General features: G+C 42.7%; 2 protein-coding genes and 1 non-coding gene across 3 annotated transcripts in view; 2 read left to right on the top strand and 1 right to left on the bottom strand.

Annotated features, from left to right (window-relative positions):
• The window catches only part of PLG (plasminogen), a 55,492-nt gene extending 46,189 nt beyond the window's left edge, over positions 1–9,303 (bottom strand). The window contains exons 1-3 of the mRNA XM_049765335.1: positions 9,172–9,303; positions 5,373–5,505; positions 2,993–3,099 (exon numbers count right to left, since the gene is read on the bottom strand). Coding sequence (XP_049621292.1) covers positions 2,993–3,099; positions 5,373–5,505; positions 9,172–9,220 — 289 coding nt within the window. The 5' untranslated portion in view covers positions 9,221–9,303. The remainder of the gene's footprint in view (positions 1–2,992; positions 3,100–5,372; positions 5,506–9,171) is intronic.
• Positions 1–19,581, top strand: part of SLC22A3 (solute carrier family 22 member 3) — a 662,601-nt gene that overhangs the window by 137,492 nt on the left and 505,528 nt on the right. The gene's annotated exons all lie outside the window — the stretch shown is intronic.
• On the top strand, positions 12,002–12,108 carry LOC125996703 (U6 spliceosomal RNA). The gene has a single exon (XR_007491385.1). It is a non-coding gene; the product is annotated as a U6 spliceosomal RNA (small nuclear RNA).

The following is a 19,581-nucleotide window of genomic DNA, read 5'->3' as shown; positions in this document are numbered from 1 at the left end:
GTTTGGGAATGCAAATTAGCAGAAGAAAAACCGAAAAACCGGGTTCCATCCCCCATACCACAAATACAGCAGTAAATGAATTACCTGCAAAAACCCACTGTGATCAATGCCTTCACAGTGCCATGGTGAATTTGAAGAGAATCATAAAGCTAGAAAAGTATTCGAGTGTCAGAAAGACTGTCCAATATCTATAGGCAATTTTCTATTCTGAGGAGGAAACAGGTTCGGCAAAATGAGACACAAGAGCATATACTATTAAAGAAGAGCTATAGATGACTCCCTTGGGGGATTTCAGCTTCAGAGCAAGATCTTGCTTCATACTCAGAGGTACCCCTACAAACCTGGATATGCAAATGACAGTGTCACAAACCAATGGTTTATCAGAGGGTCTTCTATGATGCCCTATTCTTAGCCAATGTTTTCTGTTAAATTCATTGACCATTGGGGGAAAAGTATTTCTAACACAACTAAAGCAAATTAATCCTTCTCACCCAACTGGAATGAATGCAATTCTCTTCTCCAAGATAGTTGAGACTAGCAGACATATCACTTTTCTTCAAAGCGAGCTTCCAAAGGGCCAGAGAGATGGCATCAAGGGTTACCCTCTTGCTTTGCATGTGGGAATTCTGGATTTAATCCTCAGCACTACTCCATAGTCCCTGGAGCATTGCTGGGAGTAAGACTCAAGCACAGAGCTGAAAGTAAGCCCTGAGCACCACTGACTGTGGCCCCCAAATAAAGAATTTTAATTGGTGTAGCCTTAAGGTACTTTGGGGGTTCAGGAGAAAGCAGAGATCTTTTCAAAGAAATGGGTATTTATAGGGGTCTCTGTAAAATCACAGAGACACACAGTGCTATATGTCCAACCCCAGGTGAATGAATCTAAATCAGGGTCGTGCATGAAATAGTCCAAACCAGGCTGAGGGTTTGTAATCTGTAATCTGTAATCTGGCAGTCTTCTTCCTTGTATGGAGAACAAGCTGCCTGCCAGAACTGCTGTTTTTATTGAGTATAAAGACCAACCCTTTGGGGCAGTAAGGACAGTTTAAGGACAGACAGCTCAGTCCCACACAGTTTACGAGTAAGATAATCATTGTTCTGGGGTAAATTCAAGTTGTAAACAAACATACAAAAGAACCAGGGATGATCTTTGTTATAGGTAAAATAAAGTTAACCTAACAGGTCTCAAACAGAGATAAGCAGATGCTAGACACAGAGCTTTTTTTCAGTACTAGAATCTTCTCTTGTGTGCTGCACAGGGAAGGGACCAATCTGGCCTGGAATCACACACACACACACACACACACACACACACACACACACACACACACACACACGAGCAGATGCTGGTCACAGAGCTTTTTTTCAGTACTAGAATCTTCTCTCGTGTGCTGCACAGGGAAGGGACCAATCTGGCCTGGAACCACACACACACACACACACACACACACACACACACACACACACACACACACACACACACATATCCAGGCAGTTTTAGCCAGGATCAATATTCCACTGGGAAGATTGGAAATGACATTTGAGTCCCCCACTTTTGTTTGGATGTACCCTCCCCAGTATGTTTGAACCTTGCTCCTTACCATCACCTGGAAAACAAGCGCCTCTTCACTGATTCAGACTGAGCCCATGGGACACCCCCATTTTCCTTCTGGTTAACAATTTACAAATGTTTAAATGTTAGCATTTTCAGAGAGAATCCACTGGCAGGGGGTTAGGCAATCCAATCTATCTCCACCTTCCATCACTGTGTGTAAGATCAAATGATCAACATGTGTTTCAGGAATTGTCTGCACTTTAATCTCAAGAGGTAAAGGTAAAGAGAGGAAAAGAGGATTTGTATCAGAGACAGAAAGGGACAAGACAAACCTTAGTTCATTTGGTAGCAAGGACCCTAAAATAAGAAATTCTTTGAAAATCTTAGAATCTGTGTGCATGTGAAGATGCCACCTCATCATGAAGAATGAATGAAATAAGTATTTCTTAATACTAACAGCTATGATTGAGACTATGTGGAAAAAAATTTGCTTTAAGTTTGGGGGCCACATTTTGCTATGCTCACAGTGGGGCTTAGGGAACAATATGCTTGATATGGGATCAAGCCAGGCTCAGTTGTATGAAAATAAGTCCCTAACCGCTGTAACAACTCTCTGGTCCAGTTTAGTTGTTAGAGGAACAAATGAATGAGAACAAAGTACAGGAAGTAGCTTGAAAGTTGTGATGCATCATTGAAAGTCTTATGCAGACATGGCACAACAACTCAAGAAGATTCCCAGGAATTCACTATCCTCCTTCATAGCAGGGCAAATGCTCGAAGAAAACTCTGGAAAATGAAGAGCACTACTTATCTATTTTTGAATAGCTACTTTTTAGATTTGGCAAGAGAGACTAAGATACCCACAAACTGAGAGATTTGAGAGTAAAATTATGGCCCTTTTCTCCATCAATGATTAATGAGCATTTAAGTATCTCATGGGTACAAAGACCTGGATAAGAGACCTGGGTCTCCCTGCAGAGCAAGAAACCTCAATCATGAGATCTAAAGGAACTTTAAAAATTTGAGTATCTTCTTTCAGGGTCATAGAATAGAAGCATTTTTGTCAAGTAAATCCCTTGGGACTGGAGAAATAGAGTTTCACCTTGTACACACTAACCTAGGTTCAGTCCCTTGCAACTCATATGGTCCCTGAGATCCTCCAGGCGGGATCCCTGAGTGCAGAGCAAGGAATAAGCCCTGAACACCACCAGATATAGCCCCACTCCAAAATAATGATAGTAATAATATAAATAATAATTGTAACTGAAGTAAAACAAAACCCTTTATTTTTATGATAGAAATTTAGTGATCCTCTCTGACAGACCAGCACACGATGCTCTGCTTCCAGTGCAGGGAACCATGTCTCCTCCAACATGGCCATCCGAAGCAGAAGGGAGGAAAGAGGAGGAGGAGGCAGGAAATGGGATGTGGACTCACCTTTCTTCTCGAACAGAATCACATCAGTCATGCGGGCCACACCCGCTGTCTTGCTGTTCTCATCCATGATCACACACTGTTGCTCTTTGCTGTGGAACTGGAAGGATCTGAGGAGAGGACCAGAGGCAGTTGCTATTCTGGGCTCAGGAAGCAGACCTCACCCCACATCACTGTCTCCAGGGGTAGAGTAGCTTGAGTGGGCCCAGATGGCAGGGCCAGGGAAGAATAAAGAAGATTCAGGCTGTAGTGATAGTACAGCAGGTAGAGTGTTTGCTTTGCAAGCAGCCAACCTGGGTTCAATCCCCAGCATCCCATATGGTCCCCTGAACCTGCCAGTGATTCCTGAGTGCAGAGCCAGGAATAACTCCTGAGTGGTGCTGAGTGTGACCCAAATCCCCCCTCCAAATAAAAGAATCAAGAAGGTTCTAGAAATGAGGACCTCTGGCTGATTACCCTCTTCCCTGTACCTGATCCTTTCTCCCTTCATGGTTTCTTTTTCAATTACTCTGCTCTTTTTGAGTGTTTGGGGTTTTTTTTTTTTTTTTGGTTTTTTTTTTTTTTTTTTTTTTTTTTTTTTGGTTTTTGGGTCACAACCGGCACCGTTCAGGGGTTACTCCTGACTCTATGCTCAGAAATCGCCCCTGGCAGGCACAGGGGACCATATGGGATGCTGGGATTCAAACTACCGTCCTTTTGCATGAAAGGCAAACGCCTTACCTTCATGCTATCTCTCCGGCTCCTGAGTGTTTGTTTTTTGGGGACTACACCTGACTATGCTCAGGGCTCACTCCTGGATCTGTACTCAAAAATTGATCCTGACAGTGGTCAGGGGACCATATGGGATGCCAGGGATCAAGTTTTGGTGAGGCACATGCAAGGTAAGCACCCTTCCTGCTATACTATCATTCCTACCCCAACTCTGCTCTCTTTGAACATAAGATAGAGCCAGAAGATGAACATTGATGGCTTATTCCAAACTATTTCAAGTGGTGCCTGTCTTGACTTCCTCACTTGGGACATGTCACCTTGAAGCGGCCTCTACAGACTCCCTGCCCTCCTCCTCACAACACCCTTCCCAGCAGGTGCATGTCCTTTGACACAGTTTTTGTGTCCCTTGATGAGGCCTCACAGGCCACCCTTCTCACACCTCCATGCCTGTCCAAATGCTCCAAGCATGCAGGATCTCTTCTCACCTATTTTCCAGCTTTTTCTCATGCACAAACCATCTTCTTTAGCCAATCCAACCCACTCAGTGTCTCTCTCACAGGCTCCTGGTCATGGACCCAGAATGTTCCTGCCATATTGGTTTCCATTTTGGTTCAATGATGCTCAGACCCATTGAACAACTGCCCAGTTCCCACTCTGCCAACAACTCAAATTGGCTTCACCCAACCAACTCTTCTCTCCTCCCTGTCTTGATAAGGGAAGCATTAGTGGTAGCCTTGGCTATCACCCTGGCTTCCTGTTGAAAAGATTCTTGGACGTCACATCCAGTGTCTGTGACCACAGCAGAAACACAACCAGACAAACTCTGTCTCTTGTGCAGTTTCTCCCCTAGATCTGTTAATGACCCAGCTCACACCCTGGATCTCTGACCTAGACATCTTCACTTCATCGGGTCTCAGACCCATGATACCTTGCATATATTTACCCATGATGATACAAATGAAAATGCAGAACACTGGGGCCGGAGAGATAGCATGGAGGGTAAGGCATCTGCCTTTCATGCAGAAGATCATTGGTTCAAATCCCGGCGTCCCATATGGTCCCCTGAGCATGCCAGGAGCGATTTCTGAGCATAAAGCCAAGAGTAACCCCTGAGCAATGCCGGGTGTGACCCAAAAAAAAATGCAGACATTTTCGATGTGTGGATGTCAGATCTGAAAATAAATCATTTCTTTGTGGGACTTTTCTTAAGATTTACTAATCAATAGGAATGAGAAATGATTAGAAGACTTTCAGATGCAGGAACAGTACTGGTTCAGAAACCCAGGACTGGAGTGATTGTACAGTGGGAAGGACACTTGCTTTGCACATGACTAACAGGGTTTGATCCTGGTATCCTATATGGTCCCTCGAGCCTTCCAGGAGAGGCTCCTGAATGCAGAGCCAGGAGTAACCCCTAAGCACTGCTGGGTGTGACCCAAAAACAAAACAAAACAACAACAAACAGAAATGTAAGACCCAACAACTTTTCTTTCTTCAAAAATCCCATGCAGTGCCAGGTTCATAACTGGGCTTCCCATGCACATATCGTACTCTCAGTGCCTTTTTCTTCTGGAATCTGACTTTTGTCAGTAAAGCCAAGAACAAACCCTTTGTTACCAACATACTCATCTCTGAAAGTCAAGGAGTGAGCAGCATGGGGCAAATCCAGTACCTGCAGGTAAAGTCCGCCTCCTCACACTTGGAGGCACAGTCCTCAATGCTATTGGCCTCCCGCAACTCTTTTCTATGACTGAACAGCGAGGCCCCCTGGGTGCTCACGTAGTCCTCCAGGGAGGCTCCGTGGCCTGCAAATGAAGACAAACAAGGTGCAGTTGGAAAAATACAATTTGCTTTACAGTGGAAGGGAGCACTAGCCAGTGAGAGACTCAGCAGCAGCCAGAGTAAGTGATGTCTTGGTTGTCAGTAGAATGAGGAACTTGGAGTAAAAATGTGGCATCAGGAAAGCAGTAGCTTGAATTGAGCATGCGATACACAAAGACCACCAGAACTGAGGGAGGGACAGAGGGCAAACCACAGCTCTGAGTTACTTCAATGAAACACATTAAGATTGTTGGGATCAACTCATTGAAATCAGTTGGTTCTTTTTTTTTTTTTTTTTTTTGGTTTTTGGGTCACACCCGGCATCGCTCAGGGATTACTCCTGGCTCAACGCTCAGAAATTGCTCCTGGGGTATGCTCAAGGGACCATATAGGATGCCGGGATTTGAACCACTGACCTTTTGCCTGAAAGGCAAACACCTTACCTCCTTGCTATCTCTCTGGCCCCAATCAGTTGGTTCTTAAAGGCAATAAGCTCATCGGTGGTTATTGACCCCAATGTGGCATGGATGTTTCAGCCCCAGAAATATAGAGAAATTTAGCTAATCTCCAAGAGTATTGTCCTTGGTGTGGGGAGAGGGTGGGTGATCCTGTCACTTTCTCAGGTGGAAGAAGCACAGGCTGAAGATCCCCCCTCCAACCCCTAGCACAGGTCATACTTGCACTTAATCTCCCCCACAACACAAGGGTGCGTTCTAATGGGCTGAAAAGCAAGGCCCACCAGGACACATGATGGGGACTGACCCACTGGTGAGGTGATGACAGTCCTAACACATGATTGTGACCTGGAAAATACAAGTCCTGACTTATCAGGCAGATGCCATCTAAGACCAAACACTGGGGTGCAGGTGATCTGTGCCTTATTGCTGTGGAGATACTGAGGGACCTGGCCTTGCTCCACCTGGGGATCACAGGAGTGTTTCCTGCCCAGAGGTCCCTGACCTTGCTCAGGCAGGTCTGCATCAAGTCTGCCCTGTGGATCTCCGCCCTTTGGTAGGGGACACTATTGATTATTCCGGGGCAAGAGGCCCACAGAGGTTAAGGAAAGATACCCAACGTTTACCTAAAAGAGGTTAGGCAATGTGGAGACCTTGACCACAGGGAGTGTGGGGGCAGGGGCAGGGGAAGAAAATTCTGGGAAAGGCTTTAGGCACAGCCCCAGTTACAGGCCTTTCCTGAAGTGGCTGGGAACAGAGCATACAGAGGAAACACACAGTGACAGAATTGTTGAAAGAGGAGAGACTCCAGGGCACAGTTGGAAGTTAGGGCCAAGCACCTAGCAGAAAGCTCTATAACTTTTCTCAGCAGAATCAGCCCCTCTTGTGCCATGTGCAGGGCACAGTCATATCAAACTATCTCCTCCACAAATTCCAACACCCCCTGACAGTTCTGTCCTCCTGGCTTTCTGAACAGCAAAGTGAGGTAGTGTACTTTTTGAACATACAGAAAAGATCTAAAGGTACCTGATGCTGTGCCCAAAGAAGAGGGAGAAACAGACACAGAGGTTCAGAGCCAAGTCTCCAAATGCCCGATCTCCAGACTGAAGCTCACATTTCCAAGAACTGGTTCTGCACTGGTTCTGCTGATGTGGTCTCAGATTTACACATAGGCACTTAGCAGACTGGGTCCTGGGCAGGCTCTAATGTAACTGTCGGAGTGGTCCCTGGTCTCCCAGCACCAATATTCCCATTGACATTTTCAGTTGAAGCAGGGACTCTCAGAGAGACTGAGGATGGCTTACCTATTGCCCAATAACTCTTGGACATGCATATCTCTTCAGTGTGTTCGAATGCTAGCTCACACATTCGGGCATTTACTGTCAATGCCACTGTGTTTTATTGGATAACTCTGTGTGCCTGCCCACGTAGTTGAGTGTTAAAGACTGAGTGCACCCAACTATAAACATGTTTGTAATTGGTGTTTAAATAAAGGTATTATTTAAAAAAAAAGACTGGGTGACTGGGTGGGCTGTGACCTACTGAATATTTGTTCCCTCTCCCTGAGTTCAGCTGTAAGAGTTATTTCTTTCTCCTATACAATGCATCATTCAGGAAAGATGCAGGGAGAGAGTTAATGCCTTCTCACTCAGAGTTCACCAAAGACTTCCTCTCTGCCTGCTTCTCTGAAACCAGATACTAATCCTGAGTGAGCTAAGTGTGGGAGCTTTTGGGAGCAATTCCTGCTTCCAAGGGTCACACACAGCAACCATTCTCCCTCTGGCCAGCTCAAATCTCTTTATGAGCCACAACCATCACTGTGTTTCCTTGAAGTTTCTTGGAATGGCTCACCTAAACTCACAGACAGTTGACTCTAAAAGACATTTTGTCACTTTTTTCCTGACATTTCATAAGTTGAATATTAAATATCCATGTATCTGAAGAGCTCTAACCTGATGCTGTGGTCCCATTTCTATGATCTCCCAGAATCAAGTGGAGAGGCTCAGATGGAATGGCTGGGCTGGACACAGCTAGTCTGAAAGGGCCAAAGGTGACAGCTAAAGGCATGGAGTTTCTTGGGAGGAGAAGAGAATGTCCAAAATATCATGGCATGGCCGGAAAGACAGCATAGCAGTAGGGCGTTTGCCTTGAATGCAGTCAACCCAATTCCAGGCATCCCATATGGTCCCCTAATCCTGACAGAGACAATTTCTGAACACAGATCTAGGAATGACCCCTGAGTGCCACAGGGTGTGACAAAAAATATGGCAGTGGGCATGCAGTCTTAGAAGACAGGAAAATGCTAGATGGTATGATTTGGATGAATCTAGAATTCTAGAATATTTGAGTTCTTCCCATACCAAAGAACCCCAAGTGCCTCCTTAAACTATTTTCAAGAGGAGGAAGAAAACAAAGTGAACAAGGGAGGAAACTTGATTCTTTCTGGGGAAGTTTATCCAGGTTTTTGATTGCTTGGAACTGGCAGTGTGGTCAAGAATCTAATTTTCCAAAATTTGAAGTGCATGAACTACTTGATGGAAGTCGACTCCTGCTTTATTCCAGCAGTTAAATATGAGGTTAAAGAAAGGACACGCGTTTTATTATGTACAATGCATGCAACTCCCTTCTACAGCAACAGAGAATTCTTGTGAATGACTCTGGATGTCCAACAGGAGCCGATCAGGCTGAGAACCCTCAATCTGTAGGTGTGAAAAACTTTGAAGAGCCCAGAAATGGGGGTGAGGTCAGGGAGAAGTCACTGGAGCTCCAGCTTTTATTTAAAAGTCACCTTTCAGTGCAGGACAGATAGTATAGCAGGGAGGACACTTGCCTTGCACACAGAAAACTGGAGTTTGATGCCCAACACCCTAAATGATCCCCCAAGCACTGTCAGGAGTAATTCCTGAGTATATAGATAGAAGTAACCCCTGAGCATCATGGTTTGAGCCCAAACTGCCCCCCTTTCAAAATTATTTTCTAAATCAAAAAGGTCATATTTTTTACTTTTACATTTCTGTCTGCTGTTCCCAGGAAGCCAAGCCTGTTTCTTGAAGAATTTCTCAATTTTTGATTTGGCACTAGTAATTCCCAACTATCAATTCAAGCAACTGCACAGCCAAATCCTCCCTGGAGTGTTCAAACGGGTTTCTGAGGAGTGCCCAGAAACAATGCCCGGGAACCGTCTTTTGTTCTTACCTAACTTCATGAAAAAGAGCAGCAGGAAGACCACATCCTGAAGTGCCATGGTGGGACTAGCTGGCCGGGTCCAGACAGCAGAGGGTCCCAGTCCCCAAATGTGAAGGACTCACAGAGGAATGGAGACACCCACAAACAGGACAGTTGACTGTAGTTAATTATTGTCCTGGTGCCACGGCCACAGCACTAGGAGGGATCAAACATTACCTGTGCCCAGGCTTACAAAACGTGGAGAGCTTTCTAGGCCAGGATGCCAGGAAAGGCTGGGCAGTAGCGGGCAGTCCCCGCCCAGGGCTGCCCCGGGCTACCTGTTCTCCTCCAGCTCCTCTCATGGCCTCCGGCCTCACTCAGGCTTCTTTTTTTTTTTTCTCAGCCCATATTTTTTGGGGGATGAAATAAAGCACCACTATTGCATTGTAAATCAAGAACCTTTCTGCTTACAGAATCTCTGCTAAATGGTACATAGAGCTAGGAGTAAACCCAGTGAGTATGGACCCCCCCCCAATAATAATGATACAATAAAATATTTTAATGGTTTCTATATGCCTTGTATTTTCTACATACTATATAGAAGTTTGTCTTCCAAAGCTTAAACAACAGTGGATTTCAGAAAGGGGAAGGATGGTATAGTGCAGTTTACCCAGAGCAGAAAAGGGTCTGATAAAGCAGAAAGGGCCAGAGGCCCCTTGGTATCTGGAACGAGAGAGATCCTTGCATAGGTCAATATACCCAGAAGGATTATTTCTTCCTAACAACATTCCTAAACCCATCACAAGTCTGAAATATCCATGGGAGATTTTATTCCCAGGAAGAAAAACAACTGGACTTTTACAAGTAATTAAGGACTAAGGAAACAGGATTAAGGAAACACCACTTACAAAGCTGGATCAGATCTTGAGCTCTTGCTTAGAAAGTACTCCTTGGGGAATCTGAGCAATAGCACAGCAGGAAGGGTGTTTGTCTTGCATGCAGCCTACCTGGGTTTGATCCCCAGCATCCCATGTGCCTGAGCCTGAGCCTGCCAGGAGTAATTTCTGAGCACAGAGCCAAATGTAATCTCTGAGTGCTACCTGGTGTGGCCTTTGGGGGGGCGACCTCCCAAAGAGCACTCAGGATGCACAGGGTCATAGGTCAATAGGTCATAGGTCATAGGTCAATCCCAGTGATTCCACGTGCTAAGGTTCCTGACTGAGGGTGTGGTGCTGTGGGTTTCTGCATTGTTGGGGATCATCTGGGCCAGCAGAGCACCAGAGCACCAGAGCTCCGGCCAAATGAACCTTGATGTTGTCGCAACTGTTGGGGCTCAGGTGCCACAAGTCCCCTGTGTCATCCAAGAAAAAAAGTACGAGAGCCAGATCCCAGTTTAATCTCACAGACTAAGAATCCTCACAATGCATTTATGGCTTCGGGAAATGCATAGGATCATAGGCACTGACTAGAGTTTGCTAGCTAGTGTTTATGATAAGGAACTAGCTGATCAAAACTGTCCTGTTCATAACAAGAACAAAAGGTTGCTGGTGGTCACCTGGAACTAAAAGTCCCCACCCTTCATTCCCACAGAGCACCAGGGAAATTTTTTTTTAAATGAAGGAATTAAGTCACACCAACAGATGGGGTCAGGAGCCCAGAAAAGTCCTCAAGACCATCAGAATTTTCTACAGTCCCTGAGGATGAAATAGTCCTCTCAATGTTTACTGAGTTGAAGAAATCACTGGAAGAGAGATGCAAAGAAAGGTTGGTGGAAAAGGAGAATACTCATTCCAACAGATATGAAGGAGAAGAATCTAGTACAGACTCAATGGCAGAATGGAAGAAGCAGAAACATGAAATCACTGATCTGGAAGGCAAGACACATGCTGTCCTCATTAAAGAAGAGGTAATAAAAAAGAGATTTTAAAATAGTGAAGAAGCTGAAGAGCTAGTAGAATGGTTATGGAATTTGCCTTACACACACTAACCTGGGTTCAATTTCCAGCACCCTTTGTGGTCCCCCTGAGCACTTCCTGAGTGCACAGACTGAATTAATCCCTGGAAACTGCCTTTTGTGGCCCCAAAACAAAAAAAAATTTAATAAAATAAAATAATAGAAAAAATTTGAGATAGTTAATGGGCAATTGAAAGAGAAACAACATTCAAATCTCCAAATCATAAAAATTTTAGGAGGAGAGGAAATAGAGAAAATGGAAAAATAGCTGGTGGAAGAGGAAATAACAGAAACTTTCTCCATTCTGAAGAGGGATGTTTGTGCACTGATCCAGGAAAGCAAATAAGAGAAACCCAGACAGAACAACATCATATAATTAATTAGTAATTAGTGGAACAAACTAGAGAGTCCTTAAGAATGCAAAGATGGTTTAACATATGCAAGTTAATCAATATACTACACCATATCAATGAAAGAAACACAAAAATCATATGATCATATCAATAGATACTAGAATGCATTTGACAATGTTCAGCAGCACCAATTTAAGATTAAAGCTCTCAACAAGATGGGAATTAAAGGAACTTTCCTCAATATTGCCAAAAACCATTTATCACAAACTTATTGCAAACATTATACTCAATGGGAAAAAAATAAAAGCCTCTCCTCTAAGATCTGCACAAGGCAAGATTGTCCCCTCTGACCCCTTCTATTCAATTTAGTTCTGGAAGTACTTGCCATAGCAATTAGGCAATAAAAATATCTCAAGGGCATCCACATAGTAAAGGAAGATGGGAAGCTCTCACTGTTTGCAGATGATATGATACTGTATTTAGAAAATCCTAAAGACTCCACACACACACACACACACACACACACACACACACACAAAGCTTCTAGTGTTTGTTGCTTTCTTTGGCAGCACATATACTGAAATTGGAACAATACAGAGAAGATTAGCATAGCCCCTACGCAAGGATGACATGGAAATTCGTGAAGTGTTCCATATTTTTATGTCAATTATGTGATACATGTTCTTTAAATAAATTTAAATAAATAAACAAAGCTTCTAGAAACAATAGATTTGTAAAGTAAAGTGGCAGGCTACAGAGTTAATATGCAAAAATCCATGGCTTTTCTATAACCAAATAATGAAAGAGAAGAGATAGATATTTTTTTAAAAAAATCCCATTCACAATTGTACCTCAGAAAATCAAGTAACTCAGATTTAACTAAAAAGACAAAAAACCTAAATAAAGAAAACTACAAAACACTGCCTCAAGAAATAAAAGAGAACACGAGAACATCAAAATATATACCCTACTTATGGATTGGGAGGATTAAATCATTAAAATAGCAATACTCCCTAAAACATTGTACATATTTAATGCAATCCCTATATGAATACCTATGACACTTTCAAAGAAATTTATCAGACACTCCTTAAATTCATGTGGAGAAATGGGCCGGAGAGATAGCATGGAGGTAAGGCATTTGCCTTGCATGCAGAAGGCAGGTGGTTTGAATCCCGGCATCCCATATGTTCCCCTGAGCCTTCCGTGGGTGATTTCTGAGCATAGAGCCAGGAATATCCACTGAGCACTGCTGGATGTGACCCAAAAACAAAAAATAATTTTTATATGGAGAAATAAATGTCCATGAATTGTTAAAGCAATCCTTGGGGGAAAAGAAGGTGGGAGGCAACACTTTCCCCAATCTTAAACTGTACTATAAAGCAGTAGTCATTGAAACTATGAAATTGGAATAAAGACAGATCCTCAGATCAATGGAATAGATTGCATATTCAGAGATGGACCCACAGGTTTACTATCAATTAATTTTTGATAAAGGAGCAAAACAATACAAAGTGTAGCAAGGAAAGCTCCTTCAATAAGTAGTGCTGGAAAAATTGGTCAACTGCATGCAATAAAATGAACTCAAACTTCTCTTTAATGCCATGCATAAAAATCAAATCAAATTGGACTAAAGTCCTTGATATCAGACCTAAATCTACAAGGTACATAGAGGAAAATATAGGCAGAACTCCACACGACGTTGGAGCTAAAGGCACCGTCAATAACGAAACACTAGTGTCCAAGCAAGTGGAAGCAAATTAAACAAATAGGACTACATTATACTGAGAAGCTTCTGCACTTCAAAGGAAACAATGACTAACCTCAGAATGTGAGAAACTATTCACTCAATACCGAAGAAAGAAGGGGTTAATGTCTAAGATATACAAGGCCCCGATTGAACTTTGCAAGAAAATAAAACATCTAACCCCGCCAAAAATGGGGAGAAGGAATAAACAGACATTTCCTCAAAAAAGAAATATAGATGTCAAAAAGTCACAAGAAAAACGTTCCACATCACTAATAATAAAGGAAATGCAAATCCAAACAATGCAAATCAAACAACAACACAGAGACTGGCACACATCACAAATAACAAGAACAACTAGTGCTGGCACAAATGCAGGAAGAAAGGGACTCTCATTCACTGCTAGTAAGAATGCAAACTGTTTCAGCCTTTTGGAAAACACTGTGGACATTCCTCAAAAATAGAAAACTGATCTCCCATAAAATCCACCAGTACCACTCCTAGGGATATACCCTCTGAACATAAAAACACAATACAAAAAAATGCCCTCTACATTCCTATATTCTAATATTTATAATACCCATTATTTCTAATAGCCAGAATCTGGAAACAACTCAGGTGCCCAAAAACAGATGAGTGGCTAAAGAAACTCTGGTTCATTTACACAATAGAATACTATGCAGCTGTTTGGAAATATGAAGTCATGACATTTGCTTATACATGGATGGACATGGATATTATTATGCTGAGTGAAATAAGTCAGAGGAAGAGGGAGAGACATAGAATAATCTCACTCATTTGTGGGATATAAGAAATATAAAAGACAGTATTGCAATAATATCCAGAGACAATAGAGATGAGGGTCAGGAGGACCAGTCCATGTTGGAAGCTTGCACAAAGAGTGGTGAGAGCAGTTCCAGGAGAGAAGGGTCCACTATGACAATGATAATTGGAACTTATCACTCTGGACAAGAACTGGGTGCTGAAAAGAGATAAATTGACATGCATGGCACTCTTTCATTAACAATAGTGCAAACTACACTTTGGGAGAGAGAGAGGGAAAGAGAGAGACAGAGACACAGAGAGAGACAGAGAGAGAAGCAAAATGCCTGTTGCAGAGACAGAAAGGGTGGGTGTGGGAGGAAAATGGGGGACATTGGTGATGAGAAAGGTGCACTGGTGATGGGTGGTGTACATTCTATGACTAAAAACCAACTATGAACTGTTCTGTGACCACAGTGCTTAAATAAAGCAATTAAAATAAAAAACATTTAAAAATTAAAAAATTGCAACAAATGCTGTCATAACAATAATTTACCTAAATATCAACAGACTGGACTCTCCTATCATAAGATAGGTCAGGAGACAATCCAAGTTTCTGATGCACTTGAATTTTTATGCTATACATGGTTTTGAGTAAAAGGTTGAAAAACAATCATATAGGCTAATAGTAGATTAAACAAGCAGGTATGAACCAAAAAAAAGCAGGTATGGACATATTTGTATATCAAACAGCATTCTTACTAAAGAAAGTACAAACTTTACACCCTCATCCCACAGCTGTCACCACATAAGTGGTCCAGTTTTACAGCTTCATGACTAATGTCCAAAGAGATGCCAAACTGATGAAAGTCACAGGTATGCTAGCATTCAGGCTTAAAACTCTGGGGCCTTCTTGGGAAGGGGTGAGAGGGCAGGCCAAGAATTGTCCCAGGGCTGAAGTAATAGCACAGTGATAGGGTATTTGCCTTGCACTTGGCCAAACCTAGACAGACCTCAGTTCAATTCCCGGCATCCCATATGGTCCCCCGATCCTGCCAGGAACAACTTCTGAACCCAGAGCCAGGAATAAACTTTGAGCGCTGACAGGTATGGCCCCCAAACAAACAAACAAAAAGAATCATCCCAGTTTTACAGATCCTGGAGTTCTGACACCTTCTAATTCCCTTTTTTTAATTTTTATAATATCTTTATTTAAACACCTTGATTACAAATGTGATTGTAGTTGGGTTTCTGTCATGTAAATAACACCCCCCTTCACCAGTGCATCATTCCCATCACCAATGTCCTGAATCTCCCTCCTCCCCACTCAACCCCTGCCTGTACTCTAGATAGGGTACTTCCTTCAATCATTCACTTTGTTATGATAGTTCTGAATGTAGTCATTTCTCTAACTGCACTGATCACTCTTTGTGGTGAGCTTCATGTCATGAGCTGGGCCTTCCAGTCCTCCTCTCTTTTGCTTCTGAGAATTATTGCAAAAAGTCTTTTATTTTTCTTAAAACCCATAGATGAGTGAGACTATTCTGCATCTATCTCTCTCTCTCTGGCTTATTTCACTCAGCATAATAGATTCCATGTACATCTATGTATAGGAAAATTTCATGACTTTGTCTCTCCCGATGGCTGCATAATATTCCATTGTGTATATGTACCACAGTTTCTTTAGCCATTCATCTGTTGAAGGGCATCTTGGTTGTTTCTAGAGTCTGGCTATTGTAAATAGTGCTGCAATGAATATAGGTGTGAGGAAGGGATTTTTGTATTGTATTTTTATGTTCCTAGGGTATATCCCTAGGAGTGGTATAGCTGGATCGTATGGGAGCTCGATTTCCAGTTTTTGGAGGAATCTCCATCTCGCTTTCCATAAAGGTTGGACTAGATGGCATTCCCACCAGCAGTGAAAGAGAATTCCTTTTTCTCCACATCCCTGCCAGCACTGCTTGTTCTCATTCTTTGTGTGACAACTTCTAATTCCAATTCTAATATTGACAGCTGAGTAGGAGCACAGCAGATTAGATAGAAAAATTAGATAGGAAAGTAGCAGAGAAGCTCACTAAGCAACAATAAGAAAAAACAATAATACAGGAGACCCAACTAGCAACAAACAGCTCAGCAAATCCTCAGTTGATGACTTTATTAACACCATAACTATTTTTTACAGATTTTCTTTTACTGAACAATATTTTTATAATTAATTCCACTTGCCATTTTAGTGTTACAAGCAATATAAAAAAACTATATTGTGCTTGCCAAAGGGGAAGTCTTGAGGGAATATATAGAAAATGGGAACAATGATGGATTAGCTTTGGAACATTAAATGCCTGAAACAGCTGTATTATGAACAACTTTGCAAACCATAGTGTTTAAATAAAGCTTTTAAAAAAGAATATAGGGGTCGGAGCAGTGGCACAGGGTGTAAGGCATCTGCCTTGCACGCTCTAGCCTAGGACAGACAGCTGTTTGATCCCCTGGCATCCCATATGGCACTGCAAGCCAGGGGTGATTTCTAAGAGCATAGCCAGGAGAAACCCCTGAACATCACCAGGTGTGACTCAAAAAAACAAAAACAAAAAAATTTAATTAAAAAAATAACAAAATAGGGAGCCGGAGAAATAGCATGGAGGTAGGGTGTTTGCCTTTCATGCAGAAGGACCGTGGTTTGAGTCATGGCATCCCATATGGTCCCCTGTGTCTGTCAGGGGCGATTTCTGAGCATAGAGTCAGGAGTAACCCCTGAGCACTGCCGGGTGTGACCCAAAAAAGAAAAAAAAAAGAATATTAAAGGGGCTGGAGAGTTAGCACAGTGGCAGGGCTTTTGCCTTGCATGAAGCTGACATAAGATGAACCAGAGTTTGATTCCTGGCATCCCATATGGTCCCCCGAGCCTGCCAGGAGCGATTTCTGAACACAGAGCCAGGAGTAACCCCTGAGCACCACCAGCTGTGGCCCCAAAGCCAAAAATTAAAATAAAATTAAAAGAATATTAAAAAAGAAAGTATAAATTTCATGGTAAGAACAGTACAGGAAAGAAGAAAATTCTAAATATTATATCTTAATCTCACAGACTGAGGAACTAGAAAAAATAACTTGGATCTGAAAGTCAATAAAAGAATGAAAATAATAAAAATTTCCACATTAATCAATTATATAGAAATAAAAAAAAACAAAGAGTAATTTAACCAGGATGTGTTCTTGAACAAATAAACAGACTTGAGAAGCCCTTTGCTACATTAATGAGGAAAAAGAGAAAGATAAAAAGGTGTTACAAGATTTAAAAGATCCTAAGAGTTTCCTATGAAGACTTGAATACCACTGATCTGAAGAACCCAGAAGATATAAATAAATGATCAAACTCATACAGCCTCCAAAGACTAAAGGAAAAAGACATAATAATCGAAAATTTCCCCGACACAAAATCTCAGTCTGTCTGGGTTTATCAAACCTTCAAAGTACTTACCACCGACTTACCACCTCTCTCTTCAACCTCTTCCAAAATATGGAAGAAATCCCTCATTTCCTTACTAGCATTTCCTTGATGACCTCCACAGATCTGTGAGCTGTAAGAGCAGCCTTGGTGTCTGAGAGACAATTAAAGGACTAGTGTTGGCCATCAGAAGTCATTATTTCTTCCACAGGGCCATGTGGTCACACAAAAACACATTCAGAAATTTGTGTAGACATTAACTGATTTGCCCTCACGCAGCTCCAGAGACCTGTCAGAGCTGAGCTCTGCTGGCTGTTCTGAATACATTGTTAACAGAGCAACACTTTCCTCTAAGGCAGCTGAGTAATTCCACAGCCAGATGTTGGCATCCTCTGCTCCTTCTTTCTGAGGGAAACGGGATGAAATCAGACTTTCCAACACATTGTGAGATACACCAGGAAACTGGTGTTGCCCGTGATACTTTTCATTTGACGTTGAGGGTTGACTTGATATTAGGATTACATCTTGGCAGGCCCAATGTCTGTGCAAAGCTCTTGAAGTGAGTGAGGTATTTGTCAGGCTTATCTGAAAAACTTGCCCAGCTCTGACTTTCTCTGGTTTATATCCCTTCAGAAGAAAGGGACCCATATCCTAGATATTCCATGTTCTCCAAGAGGTACCACACAGCCAGTTCCAAATCTGTGTGTAGGAGAAGGGAAAGGGGGTCTGTGGCTATTTCCAGGGGTGGGTAGCTCTTAGAGATTGTCCCCAATTCCTGTCCCATGGTACTTAAAAATTAAGGTGGGTTGGGGCCGGAGAGATAGCATGGAGGTAGGGCATTTGTCTTGCATGCAGAGGGATGGTGGTTCGAATCCCAGCATCCCATATGGTCCCCTGAGCCTGTTAGGAGCGATTTCTGAGTGTAGGGTAACCCCTGAGCACTGCTGGGTATGACCCAAAAACTAAAAATAAATAAATAAACAAACAAACAAATAAATAATAAACAAATAAGTAAAAGATGGGTTGCCTGACAAATTTGGCAAGGTGAGATTTTTCTCACAGAGCCTAAAACAATTGTATATGGAAGCATTTTGACATCTTTGCCTGCACTTTTACTGAAAAAACAAACAAACAAACAATCTAGTTCTTTGATAGAATTATAGTTCAGGCTTCTTTGTGTTGGCCACATCTCCTGACTTCCCAGGCTGCGTTGTGGTCAGACCTTGAGGTGCGTATTGTTTGAGGCCTTCCTCAATCAGAAACTGGGAGTTGAGCTTCTCCTAGTCTTTCACTAGGCATTTCTAAGCTATATCACTGGGACCACTGGGTCATCATTCCCCATCTCAAACATAGAAGCAGAAAAAATATTTCAATGGCAGATGCTCCATGTACCACCCAATGAGCCCTGTGCATACCAGAAGGATGGGAGCCCAGGGATGAAGCACTCCAGAGTCCCTTGGCTCAAAATCCCCTGGGTGGGGGATTTGCTGAGCCCCAAACTTCAGTCTATGGGGGGGACTCAGGGGGGCACTGTTCCTTGGCTCACTAGCATAGTTAAAAGTTTCACTAGTAGGGGCTGGAGAGATAGCACAGCAGTAGGGTGTTTGCCTTGCACGTGGCCGACCCAGGAAGAAAATAGGTTTGATTCCTGGCATCCCATATGGCCCCCTGAGCCTGCCAGGAGCAATTTCTGAGCACAGCGCCAGGAGTAAACCCTGAGTGCCACCAGGTGTGGCCCAAAAACCAAATAAAATAAAATAAAGTTTAATTAATAAATCTATTGGGCAGGGTGAAGGACCTCTATTTCTGAGATGGAAAGTGAGAGTAGATTTTCTGGAGCAAGTCCTTAAAAAAATAGCAAGATTGTTCCCACCTTTGGCCTGACTTGGGGTTCTGGGCAATAAAGCTCCTTTTGACTCATCTCTGCTGCATTTGTTGCTACAACACTGAGCTGTCATGTGTTTCTTGCTTGCTCTGACTTGAAACCTGGTGGGCACTGAATGCAACGCTCAGTGCTGTTCACAGCATGCACAGAATTTCTACTTTCCACATGCCTGTCCAGATAGATGTCTTTGGGCCCCTGCAAGACAAACTGAATATGCTGGGCATGGTCTGAACCAACTTCCTTTCTGCCAGGAAGCTGCACTACTAGGATCTGTTCCCTCTTTCCCAAACCCAT

The sequence above is a fragment of the Suncus etruscus genome, chromosome 18, assembly GCF_024139225.1.
Source record: "Suncus etruscus isolate mSunEtr1 chromosome 18, mSunEtr1.pri.cur, whole genome shotgun sequence".
Lineage (NCBI taxonomy): Eukaryota > Metazoa > Chordata > Mammalia > Eulipotyphla > Soricidae > Suncus > Suncus etruscus.
This window is presented reverse-complemented; position numbering and strand designations above follow the sequence as displayed.